The 13,404-nt window shown below is 41.5% G+C and overlaps 2 protein-coding genes across 2 annotated transcripts in view; one reads left to right on the top strand and one right to left on the bottom strand.

Annotated features, from left to right (window-relative positions):
• Positions 1–850: 850 nt before the first annotated feature.
• mrps33 (mitochondrial ribosomal protein S33) lies at positions 851–3,870 on the bottom strand. The gene is made up of 3 exons (XM_061074137.1): positions 3,724–3,870; positions 2,123–2,339; positions 851–1,531 (listed from the first exon to the last, which is right to left on the bottom strand). The coding sequence occupies exons 2-3, from the start codon at positions 2,335–2,337 to the stop codon at positions 1,426–1,428; spliced, it is 321 nt and encodes a 106-aa protein (XP_060930120.1). The 5' UTR covers positions 2,338–2,339; positions 3,724–3,870; the 3' UTR covers positions 851–1,425.
• Positions 3,871–11,388: 7,518 nt separating this feature from the next.
• tmem178bb (transmembrane protein 178Bb) overlaps positions 11,389–13,404 on the top strand; it is a 127,194-nt gene continuing 125,178 nt past the window's right edge. The window contains exon 1 of the mRNA XM_061080015.1: positions 11,389–11,770. Coding sequence (XP_060935998.1) covers positions 11,389–11,770 — 382 coding nt within the window. The remainder of the gene's footprint in view (positions 11,771–13,404) is intronic.

Raw genomic sequence — 13,404 nt, 5'->3', positions numbered from 1 at the left:
CACTAAACCAGCATATTTGCACTATTGCACATAATTGCACTATTTTTTTTTTCTTCAGGTGTATATATATATATATATATATATATATATATATATATACATATAAAAAAATAAAAAATAAAAAAAAATAAACAAATGTTCTTTTATATTATTTTATTTAATATTTTTGTTTTGCTTGTAATATTCTGAGCATTGCTGTACGAGAGCCCTTGACCCAAGCATTTAATTGCCAGCGACTGCTTAATGTTATTGTTGTGTATTTGACAATAAACCCTCGAAACTTGAAGAAAACTGTACAGTACTGGAAATTCACCACATCTGATTCACTTAAATATCAAAACAAGAGTTTGCCATCTGATTCGGGAAATGTCTGTGTGTGCACTTGAATTTATAATCCAGTTGTGGAGGTGTACCTCTGTATGTGATGCTGTGGAGAGGGCTGGGGAACCAGAGGGTTGGCAGTTCAATCCCAGTCTCCATATTCCACGTGCCGAAATGTCCATGGGCAAGACATTAAACCCCAAATTGCCCCTGACATCTGAAGTGGCTGTGTGAGTGACAGAGAAAGTGCTGCACATAGATGCACTGTATGAATGTTTGTGGGAATGGGTGAATGGCAAAACAAACTGAACTGTAGTGAGCTTTGAACACACCATTTATCCAAGTAGTTAGCAGTAACCCAGCACAGGTTGGGATTATTTCCAAGACCTTGAGATTTGGAGCTCCATGGTTAGACAGAGCAGAGAGACACTTCCGTTGCCAAAGCTTAAAAACAAAACTTGGAAGAAATGATGGAAAGCACAATGATCAACCACATGTATTGTATTAAACAATAGGCTTTGTAACGATATGCATTTCTTACATAGATTTTATTTTGAAAACATAAAAGATATCAGTTTCTTTACATCCTTTTTCAACCATTCCTTTGAAAGTTGAGCTAGCACCGGCAAACAACTTGTGCTGGTACGAGGGCAGTGTCATTTATCCATGAATCTTGAAAAGACACAACAGTAGAACTTGTATTTCCGTCAAAGGGATCAGTGTGTTTATATCACTTCGTACCTAAAGACCTTAGCGTATGTTAAGATAACAATACTTTCTTCTCCATACTTTTTCAACCCCTGCAACTGGAATACAAGAGCTTATTCACGTTCAACTATAAAAGGATGGCATTCACGTGAGCACAACAGACGTAGATGAGTAGGTTTTATGCTGATCTCGGGTATTCTTCATGGCAACATAGTGAAGCTTCAGAAAAAGCAACAGGACAGTCAACCAATGGAATTCTTTCAGGATTAGCAGTCCCCCCCCCCCATACACACATAGTGATAGTGTACACAGTGGACTGTTGTCTGCCTCCATAAAAAGACAAAAGAAAAATGGGAAGTCCTGTAAAACGATTGCAGAACGCAGAAATGTCGCAGCTCATTTCTTCTTGCCCGCTCTCTTCCCTTCTCCTTTCTTCGGTTTCCCTTTTCCCCTTAGTTTCCTCAGGCGACGCATTTCGTCTTTGAAGTCTTCATGCTCATCTCTGAAAAGGAAGGGGGAACCATTTTTTATGTGTCCATGGTGATACAACCAAACTTATATTTTTCCAGATTTTCTCAGCCATTTTGTTTGATTGCTACCAAGCTACCGCCAATGAAACTTAACACTTCCTGCATTTAGCCCGTGTGTCACATTAAAATCCTTCCAGTAGCTCGAAAAATCTAATAACTCCCTCCCCTGGTGGGCTTTTAATGAAAAATAATTGCAGGAAGTATTGCAGCAATCAAAACAAAAAAACATTGCAAAGTATGAAAAGCTCAATTAAAATAATCAATGAAATTGAGACAATTAGTTTTAAATTATAGTGATTATAACTTTGCTTTTCTCAATGTGGGACTTCTATTTTTTTTATTTGCTTTGCATGTTTTGATTGAATTATTTCAATGGCATCCATTCACTTTCAATAGTGTAATCCTTTAAAGTGCAAATGTGCCAGTATCAGTAATGTGTTGTGATCAGCAGCTGTGCTGGTTGAAAAGAATACATAAAATAACATTTTAGTTTATTTTTAACGAGGCAAATATTGTCAAAGATCAAGTCACAAGTCACAGCCCGAGTCATCAGTCTAAAGTACCTGAAGAGTCCCATGAACCTGAGCTTCTGCGTCATGGCAAAGTAAACCTTGTGATGAGGGTACCACTCGTACACCTCCTTCCTCTTGGCCATGGGGGGTTCCTGGAACAGCTGGACCACCTTCATGGATTTGGGGTCTGTCGGACGCACAACCTGGCTGAAGATCTGCGAGCTAAGCCTGGCCATGCGGATGGCGTAGCTGGACAGACTGGCCATGGCTGCAGAGAAGAGCAGATAGACTTGTCACACAGGGAAGAGATACGATGGTATTAGCATATGCTGTTAAACTTGATCAAGTGAGATACTGAACTTTATGCTTAGTCTTTAAACACATATTTATGTAGTGAGCAGGACAGAGTAATTACACACTTGTCAGTGCTGTCTGGGGGACAAACTAAGGGACAGAGACACCATTTCTAAATGACTTTGAATCTTTGCCTATATTCTTTTTCTTTCTGTATTGCCATTTCCTTGGACCTCTGGCAACTGGTCGACTTATCAATTTGGAAATTCCTAATCTCAAATGTAAGATTTTTTTAGTAAGATTCTATGTCCTACACAATTATAGGGTGAATATGTTTGAGTTGTGATGACGTTCTGTGTTTGTAGGAGTAAAATCAGTGCAGTTTCCCTCCAAGCAACATTTTACAGGTGGAGCAGAACATTTTGAAGTGATGCTGAGAATTTAGAGCGACACGTGAGCCCTAACGTCTCATACCTGAATGTCCATTACTATTTGGATACCTAAAAATGCCTTTTGATAACTCACAATTATTATTCAAGATATAAGCTATTGCATGTTGACTACTCTGGATAAGGATTGAAGATATCTACAATCAAGCTCAGAATACATTTTGGACATCGCAAGCTTTATTGTACTATTTCTAATATTTATACCTATATTATGATGAGTCAAAAATACATTGAGATACATGTATCTTTGTAGTAATTTGAGTAGTGACTGGTAATATGTCTTTCAAGATGGACAGGATCATCAACTGCACATATTCTTGGATTGCAATTCCGACTAGTCCTAGTGTATCTATAGATTTCCTTAATTATTATTCAAACTAATCAAAATACAATTTTAGACACTCAAAATGTTGTTCTGCATTGTTTTACTCTTCATTTTCTTAACCTGTTGCTAGGTTCACACCCTCAGAAGTTTCCACAGTCTCCTCTCAGTTCACTGAAAGATGCAGTGAGGATTTTCTGCATTTTCCAAGTTGCACTCCAGAATCAAAACAAAGATGGCAGCCTGCAGACTTTTTGGTCTGGCACCAGTCATGTAGTGAACATGAAAACTGTATGGTCAATTCAAAAATACAATGAACAATTATCATTGTTTTAGGGCATAAAATCAAATGCTTGAAAGTCCCCTCTCAGTTCTTCACACTAGTTTAAGCCAATCTTTCCATCTGCTTCATGATTTCAACACAATATTTGAAAGCCATATGTTTAACTGTAGAAGTGAAAGAGCTCATGTTACTGGATGTGTTTATATTTTGGTAGCTTCCACATTAAAGCTAGGTGTTAGCAGGCTCCTGACTTCACATGAATGACAGCATCTGTTCACTTCTTCTCAACAACATGGCGTCTTACCTCAGTCTGTAGTCGGTGAAGAATAATTGAAAGTAGTAAACGTGTTTAATCTTAGCTGAATGACCACAGCTCCATTTGTTTCTTATGAATGTTGAAGCTCCAGTATAATCTGTAACCTTCACACAAACACACACACACCACACTGTATCAGGCTCTAACGCGCATGACACTTTTCACCGGAGCTGATTGGTCAGTTGCTTTCACTTCCGGTTTTCCGCTATTTTATTTTCTAATAAACCGCTTATACAAAACTCCCAAGGATGTTAAAATTATTCACGATCATAAAGAAGAATAAATAACCCGGAATAGCCGCCATTACATTAGTTAAATCTCTGTGTTATGCGATCTAGCCCTGACAGGAAGTCCGTCGCTATTCAAGAGCCGTGAGTTTGTGGAACCTTGTACAAGGTTCCGCTTTTCGAATCGCTCTAAATTGTATTGAAATATAATCATTTGTATTAATTTTACAATTTTTTCATCTTCATCACAGAAAAAATACATAGTAAATGATACAGGTATATACTTAGTAAACAGCGATTTTAGTGTAAATGCTAATTGCATTAAAGTGTATAGGGTGGATTCGAATGTCGAGGTTGAATATACAATAAAACAAATAAACATAAATCTGTATGAATATGTATCAATTAATGGTAGTTAAGGTGATTTACTTTTTTGCATCATGTATTCACCATTACACCATTTCAAAGTCGAACAATATAATCATCCACCTGGTGACAAATTGTTAGAGGTGTATTATTCCACAATTTAGAGCCAACAAATGAAAATACTTGAACACCTCTTTTCAACCTTTTTTTCCCCCATATTTTTTCGATGTGTTGAATGGACAGTGACGGGCCAGCAGATCTGATGAGACCAGAGATGGAAGAGGGGATGATCAGTTTCAAGATGTAAAGACATGATGATAAGATTGTTTTTGACGTTTTTACATTAGGAAATCAGTAACTGTGTTTGGGCTTTTAAATTTCTCATTTCCTGTATGTCCCTCGTCTGCATGTGTTTCACCTGTGCTGAATTATCCTGCCTCCCTTGTGTAAAGAGTCTCTGTCAAGTTTCCCTTTGTCTAAAGGAACAGGTCTGTTCGTGGTTCCGGTTTTGTGCTCCTGACGTTTCAGTTTTACTCCTCCATCGTTGTTCTACTTTTTTCTTTTGCCTTTTGGAATTTGTATTCCCAGTTTTTCTACCTGCCTTCAAGTGACTGTCTGTGTATTTAATAATAAAAAAAAAAACTTTGCTGGTTACTCCATCATCTACATTTGGGTCCTTCAAGCATTACATCTTGACACTTTGGTTCTGATGGTGTGTTTGAATATATCTGATGATGTGAGAGAATAAATTGTTGGCAGCTGAGAGAGGATCTCAGATGCTGATGAGGCTTTTTCCTTTTTTTCTTTTTTTTTTGCTCAGTTCGTGTCCGCAACTGCAGTAATGGAGTTAGACTGGATTTATATGTGAGGGCTACTGCACCTGAATATTCTCATTACATCTTCTGTGGCCAGACCAGCAGGGGGAGTTGGAATGAAAGTAGAGGAGGAGGCATCAGAGAACTGCCTGCCTGTGACACTGGGTCAAGGAATCTTGGAGGGGATGGAAGTGAAAAACACATGATCAGATAAACTGACACTGTGTGTGTGGACTTTGGAAACTGGAATGAAAAAGTTAAACTAATATCAAGAGTATGGGCAATTTGTTTTGTGAGAGGAGCCACCTGTGGAGTTCACTCTACTGAGCAACTTTCTATTTCATTCTGATTTGCTGGCAAATAAACTTTCCACTGGGGTGGCAGATGAAATGTTTGTTTCAATGAAGAAGAACATCATACGTGTTCATTCTATGTGCCTCAGGGATAATATCGTAATTACTTGATTATCAGTGAGTACCAGGCCAGTTTCAGAAATGTAGTGCTCGCGAGTCTACATTTTCAGTTTGGATATCTGAGTGTTCTCTGAGTCTGCCTACCTTCAAACACTGTCTGCCTTTTCAAACAAATAGTCTTTGCTGCTTGCACTCCCTGCTGCTTCTTTGGTGGATCCTGTGAAGTCCAAACACTACACCCAGACACTTAAACAAGCTCTGAATGATTGATTTACCTTGTTGACATATGTAAAAAAAAATGCAATAATGGACAATGCATTGTCCATTATTGCATTTTTTTTGTTGCATTTGTCAGTATTTCTCTGTACGGTGTATAGAATATGGGCCAGAGATTTGTGTTATGATTTTTTTAAATTTTTATGGGGACTGCACAACTGGATTTGTCGCCCAGTATCTTGTCCAAGGACACTTTATACAGAAGGTGGAGACAGGGATTGAACTACTGAACTGCTTATGGTGGGCACTGTTTGTTGATGCAATGGCTTCAGATTAAATATAATTTATGCTGATTTAATTATTCCCTTGTATGTGTTGCTACATGGTCAAGGCAATTCACCAAGAACGGTAGAAATATTTTTAGGTATATTTTGTTTTATTCTTTTTCACAGAGTATGCATTGTATTTTATTTGTTTTGGGACCCTCGAACAGAGATAAGAGTAAAGTCAAAGGCATCTGTCTTAATCCATCCTAAATGTATGTTATAATACAGAGTCCCCTTCTCTCCACTGCAGAATGTGTAGGACCCAAGGTTGAGTTATAGGACCCTAGATAGATAACAACTGTAGGAAGCTGGTTGATAATATCTCTGCAAGAGGACACTTTCCTGGAGACAGATAGGGAAGGCACAACAATGGCTGGTGAGATGAGCCAAGGCTTAGATATATTTGTAGCTCAACTACTAATGGCTTCACTGTGACATGGGGGGATTATAATTATTTTTTTTGTAATATGTTTCCCCTTGCTGCAGGAGTCCACACCTCTCAGAATGGAAACAGCCAAAAGTCTCCTCAAGTAAATGAGTCGTTTCATGATCTGTTGTCAGCAGTTAATGTATTGTGAGGAAAAAACATATATAATCAAAAGATGATTTGTCTGAACTGTTGGATGGAGTTCATGCTCTGTGAACTAGAGCTGTTGATCAACCACCTGTTGACGGAGACTGTTCAAGAATCTCAAGGCCAATTGTTCATTCAATGACACCAGGAGTGGGCGGAGAGAATTACCTGTCACAGGGGAGGAGACTAGAGAAGGGTTGGCTATATAAGGGCTTGGTGTGTCTTCTTCAAATTCCTTTGTTTGAGACCATGCTGCCACACCAACCAAGCTATATTGTTATCAAACAGGCAGTACCATAAAAGAGAACCTGACCAAAGGAAGAATTCCAAGTCAGATGATGAGCGAATTAGTGATGAACTGTTCAATAGAGAATGAGCTCAACAGAACAAGCCTTTTTACAAAGATAAATACACGCCTTATGACAAAGCGGATTCAGAGCCTGCCCTTTCAGAGTCTGTGCACGTAACCGAAAGTGGTAGGATCTCTCAGTCAGTACAGACACTCCCATGGCAGCAGGAGAGTGGACCAAAGCATGACACTGCAGAATGTATGAACGCAGCCCACAAACCTCGGAAAACCTAAGCCCGACCTACACCTCAAGTCAATGAGAATCTATTTCATTTACCAGCCATTGAAATGCCTCCTGCACTTTATCTGCCAGTCAGTGGCCCAAGTACTTCTACTTTTCAGCCAAGCACCCCAAGCTCAAGCACCTGCCTTCCTATGCACACTCCAACCAACTGTCTTCAGCTCCTGCTGCGCTTATCAACCAAGCCCATTTAGCCTAAACATCTTCCAGGCCTTTAACCACAGTGCATTTTAGTAAACGGCCTGTAGCCCATGAAACCCCAAGGCCAAATGCCCCTGACCCAAGTGCATTCTAATCAACAGCCAAAAACTAATGTACACAGCATATTCATCTACCTCACCACCCGTGAGTTTGCAATGTTAAAGATGGCTCTCAAAAACCTTCTAACCACAGGAAGAACTGTGTTGACTTCTTCGGCCCACTCAACATCCAAATAGGGAGAAGACAAGGTAAAAGGTAGGGGGATTGTGCCTAACCACTCACTGCACTCACATAGAGGTACTTACCAGCCTTGTGTTGGGACCTGGTATTTTCTAACTACAGTTTGGCCTACATGTGTAGTGAAACCCTAACCACATGTTTCTTTGTTCTGGATACAAAACAGAGCCTCAAGAACTCAGTCTCCCAGGGTGTTTCAACTTCACACTTTGGTGTTAAAACGCGCCATGGACCCAACTTTCAACCACTATTGTCACTCTGGGCCCCATGACCCATGAGGTCAAATATTTTTTCATATATTGTTGAATCATAGCAGTCAGCTGTTATTTTTATAGTGTATTTACCAATTATGAACAGAAGAGGGCGCCAGATAAAAAAGAAACTTCAGCCACAGACTCCTCGGGACATTTTTAAACATTCACCTCCACAGCAGAGTGTCACTGCCTGATAGCTCCCACCAGAAGTAAATGGCCTGACAGCATGGCCTCTGCTTGGGAAACATAACAAGTGAACAAAAAGAAAGTGTTAGAATTGGAGTTCCTTCCTGCATTTCAGTTACAGCAGAAGGTCTGAACAAGCAAGCCTCCATATGTGGTTTAATTTGTAAACTTAACATTGCACTTCATCATGCAGACACATACAGCTCCTCTCACCAGTAACAGAAATATGTTTGTCATGATGACTAAGAGCGGGTGGATATACAAACATGACTCAAAGCTTCTCTGGGCCGCAGATGTACCTCAAACACTAAAGTGTTTGACAGAATGAGTGACATTGATTAATGGATTAGGAGGGATGAGTAGAGGAGATAAAAGTAAATTGAGGATGGAGCCTCAACAAAGGCACCATTAAAACTCTAAGAACCTTTTGCCCATGTGAGCAAATGGCTTTTATTTCCACATCCTGCAGACATAAAGCTGCATTATTATTCATTCTGACAAATTTTGTGGCACAATTCATGAATCCAGTCCAACATTTCCTCTCGTTTAGTTCTGGTCTTGTCTATTTAGCTTTTAAATACTCCCCCATGTTCAACACTTAGTCTGTGACTTTGTTGTTTGGTGCTGAGCAAATACATGCAGTTTGTCTGTGCTTTTTTCCATAGCTGTCTGATGGAAACAAGTTGTGGACCCAGTTTGGGGCGTAAGACTTAGTCAGAGGATACCTGAGAATTTTAGATATATCTGAGCTCAGCAATCATATAATCATTACCTTCTCTTAAGTAGATTATTGTCCCTGTAATAAGTAAGAGTCAGAGGTGCTGAGTCACCTGCCTTGGACTGAATGATAGCCAGACGACAAAATGAGAATAAACTTTAGCTGTAGCTCAACTTTAACTGAATCATCACTTCATCTGAACGACTTAATATCCACCCCAAGCCTGAAGAAATGAAAAAATATGATTGAAGACGTGTGCTGTAAATCAACTCTTCAATTTCAAGATGCACTGTGCTTTTAATTAATGAGCCATAAGCCAACTCAGGATAAAAAGGGTCGTCAACCGATGATAGTGGTCACATTGAGAGGTTAACACTTACCAAAACATTTATTTTAGTGTGTCACAGGTCTAACACACCATACATCTGATCACTTTGCTTTTCCAAAATGTATCTGAAAATCAACAATATAGTTTTAAAATTATTATTTGGTCTGAGTCCAAAATCACCCTCTGCTTCACTTCTGATAGGTCACATGTCCCACAGCTCTATTTCATAATTATGTGATAATCATGACAAGAGCAAAAGGAGGAAGTCAGGTTACATAAAGAGAGACAAAGGAGGACATTAACTGTGGACTTGTTGGTTGATCACAGAGAACTTCATATGGGAAACTTCTCATTTGAAACTGACAGTCATAATTTTTTACATGAAACCACCGTATTTGTTTGTTACAGTAGCCATTATAAAGAATATGTCCTCATTAGAACCCAAACGGTTAAGCCACATTGATTCAGTAATATGTAGGCTACCATGTCGGCAAAATGTAAGAGATGAAAGTAATAAAAGTCTTCTAAAGTTGACTCAAGATGAGGAATAATACCCGACCAGCTCTAAGCCTCATCACTGCAGTTTAAAATGTTCTGATAGTTCCAACTTCCATTTCCTGTGTCTGCCTGAAGGTCCAGTGTGTACGATTAAAGGGATTTATGAGCAGATGTGGAATACAGGGATCAAATTTCATCTGAAACTAAGAATTATGTTTTTGGTTACTTTAGAACAAACCGCTCGTATCTCCAGCGGGGGGAGGGTCTCTCACACGCAGTCCGCCATGTTGCACTGCCATGTTTCTACAGCTCAGAACTGACGAAACAATCATTGGACCTTATGGGGATGGTTCACCGAAAAATTAAATTCACTTATCTACTCACCACTATGCAAATGGGGGGTTGGGATGAAGTGTTTGGGTCCACAAAACACTTAAGGAGTGTCAGGGGTTGCAGCCAAAAACCTAATTCCTTAGTTTCGAGTCAAATTTGAATGTTGGGGCTTCTGGAAACTTGGATTACACCACAGGAGGAGTATGGAGGCATTTTATGGGGGGTTTATGGGCATTTATTTCAATTGTCATTGGATTTGGCTGCAACACTGTTTACCCCTGAGACACCTAAAGTGTTTTGTGTGTCATAGATAATGACTGAATTAAATTTTCCCTCTGAACTATCCCTTAGGGCCACCATAGAATCTCTTACACACATACACAGCCATTCAGTTGGTGGCAAAGTAGCTTCACCACTAGATGCCACTATATCCCACTCACTAAACTAAACTCATTTAAGTTAACCAACATATTAATAATCACAATTTACAATAAATGTCCAAATCCACTCGTGTTACTGCACCATTGACCAGATATAACACAGGATTTAAAATCAAGCTTGTGTATAATAAATAGTGACACTGTGGTATAGTCAGTCAGATATAATGTAGCATGTAAGCTAACACTGATCTCATGCAGGCTGCCTGCTGTTGATTGGTCCATGGACAGGCCGGCTCTGAAGCAGCTGCCGTCATCCGGTCGGACGTGGTGTGGATGCTGAGTCCGATCCCTCACTCTCCTGCTCCCTTTGGATCGTCCAGGTACATTCATCCATCCATTCATTCATTCATTCATTCATTCATTCATTCATTCATTCATTCATCCAGGTCGATATGAAGTTTATTTCCAGGGGTGGTTTCGTGTTCTTCAGCATGACGTTGTACATGTAGGCTATGGGCTTGTTTATAAATGCATCCGCACGATTCTCTGTGTGACTGTTTCCTCCGCGCTCCTCTTTGTGCTCCGTGTATCCCAGGCTGGGTTACATGCGATGTGCTGTGCTGATGTGCTCGGTGTGTGTTGTGTGTCGCCCTGCTCAGACAGATGGATGCCGAGGATCCGCGGCTGAGATGAGATAAGCCTCCTCCTCTCCTCTTATCTCCGCCGAGCTGAAGCAGCGCCGCGCACGCAGGGGAAAAAAAAGAAAAGACGTGGGCACGTTGTGATCTGGAAAACACTGGAGTACAGGGGATTTGTGTGTGTGTGTGTGTGCGTGTGCATCTTCTACTTCGGGCAGTGAGCCGTGTTATCGACGATGGTCCCCGCGCTGCTCTCCAGAGGGGATGTGAGCTGAGCCCGCCGAGCTGTGGGGGCGAAGCCGCGCAGGAGCTGTCCGTCTCTTGAGGTGCTGATGCGGCTGTGACCAGCGAGCATGGCTGCCGGGAAGTTGCTGCTCTACGCCGGGCTCTCGCTCTCTCTCTGCGCCCTGGGCATGCTGGCCGTGGCGATGTGCTCCGACCACTGGTACGAGACCGACGCCAGGCGGTACAAGGAGCGGTGCCGAAGCTTCTCCAGCCGCCGCAAGGACCCGGGCTTCATCTACATCCCCAACATCAGCCTGCCGCTGCGGGCCAGCCGGAGCAGCGCGCCCCGCTGGGAGGAGAAGCTGCAGCTGGCCCGGAACCGGCGGCAGCTGTTTGCCATGAGCGCCGCGGACGAGTGCAGCCGGCAGTACAACTCCACCAACATGGGGCTGTGGAGGAAATGCCACCGGCTGGGCTTCGACCAGGAAATCGAAGATCGCATCCGGAAAGGTAAGGGATGAGACGATGCACCCAGAGATCCAGGGGGGGTTTGGAGTTGTTGCAGAACCAGCATCGCATACCTCGAGCACGCTGTTACATGTATCATAAGAAAAATCAATCCAGGGCAGCTCTGTGGTGATTGTCCATTTGACCAAAGGGCGAGCAAGGGCATCGAGCTGTTTCCTTGCTCTGCCGGGAATCAAACGTTGGTCCAGAGGCGCGCAGGGGCGCCGCTGCCTCCGTGTGCGTGGGTACATGCACGGCCTGTGGCTGCAGACGGCTTGTTGTCACGCTCTTTTGCTAAAACCAAAATGCCATGGTGAACAGCAGTAGACATGTTCCCTCTGACTGTAGCTCTCTCTGACCCTGCTACTGCAAATAGCAAGCAGAGGGATTTGCTCAGTTTCCAGGTCTGTGTGTGTGCGTGGCTGGATGCACCTACTAGAGTGACCCCACGCAAAAATAAGAGCTGCCGGGCCGCTATTAAGAGCCCATTCCTCCCACACTGTAGATGAATACAAAGTAAATACATCCAGGGATAACACAGAGGGATTTACTCACTCATCACTAGATTTTGACACAGGCCCGTTTTCAAGATACGATCACAGTGGCCGTTGATAAACAGGACACATGAAAAGCATGGCCATAAGGGTTTATCAGGTAAAGACTTGATGCCTATCAGGCTTCATTTCTGTGTACTGTGAAATCATGAGGTTTTCTGGATACTGGATTCTTGAGCTGGATACTGTTGTTGATATTTCGGGAGTTAAAAAAGTCTTAAAATGAGATTTTGGCCAATGTGCCTATGATGTATTGACCTGGCTGGTCAATGTTTAGGCAATTTGAAGATTAAACAAGTTGTCATTAACTTACAGTTTCAAGAATATACATTTAATCCAGTGTTTCAGAATTGTTGGGTTTTGGACCCAGGGAAAAGTGACAACGTAAAAGGGTTTGGACCATTACCTGGATGGGATGTAAGAGAATTTCAAACAAGGAATGATCTTTTTTTCCATCTCAGTTGAATCCGGAATTTTTAAAACCCACACAAGTGCAAATATCCAGTCACAAGGCAAACGCAAACATTTGAAAAGGATTGTAAGAAAATAAATATACTAAATCTTCTTTTGCATAGATTTGTACGAATCATTGATTTAATCAGTTAATTAAACATAAGCAATAAACAAATCAATTTGGAAACCAGAAATCATTTCAGTAGATATGAAGGGGGGTCAGGAGACGTTTTAATCAATATAGAAAATGATGAAAAGGACAATTAAACTGAGATATAATCATAGTCAACAACCAGCATGAAGCTTGTTTCCTAAAACATGTTTAATTGTCAATAAATGCTTCAAACACAAGTTTCCACCGATGCCCTCGCTGTTGATAAAACTGCTGCGTGTTTGAAAGACAGCAAGGCTGAGGTTTCTGATGGAAGTCACTGCTCTAAGTCCAAGCTGGAAGAAAGGAGGGTGTGTGTGGCCTCTGAGAGCACGTGCGCGAGTGTGTTTGTGTGTCTGCTGCAGCTGCGCCTTCCTTTGAGGACGCCTCAATGGCCTTGATGGCCGCCCATCTGCAGTAATGGGCAGCCCACAGTCGGTGTGTTCAGTGATGAGATGAATGCCTCCACAGAGGGGTCA

This window comes from Limanda limanda, chromosome 1 (genome assembly GCF_963576545.1).
Source record: "Limanda limanda chromosome 1, fLimLim1.1, whole genome shotgun sequence".
Lineage (NCBI taxonomy): Eukaryota > Metazoa > Chordata > Actinopteri > Pleuronectiformes > Pleuronectidae > Limanda > Limanda limanda.
This window is presented reverse-complemented; position numbering and strand designations above follow the sequence as displayed.

Coding starts and splice junctions, on each gene's coding strand:
- mrps33 (XM_061074137.1), bottom strand. CDS start 2,337: ATGGCCAGTCTGTCCAGCTACGCCATCCGCATGGCCAGGCTTAGCTCG. Junction 1,532..2,122: donor AGGTTCATGGGACTCTTCAG/GTACTTTAGACT, acceptor CTTCCTTTTCAG/AGATGAGCATGAAGACTTCA.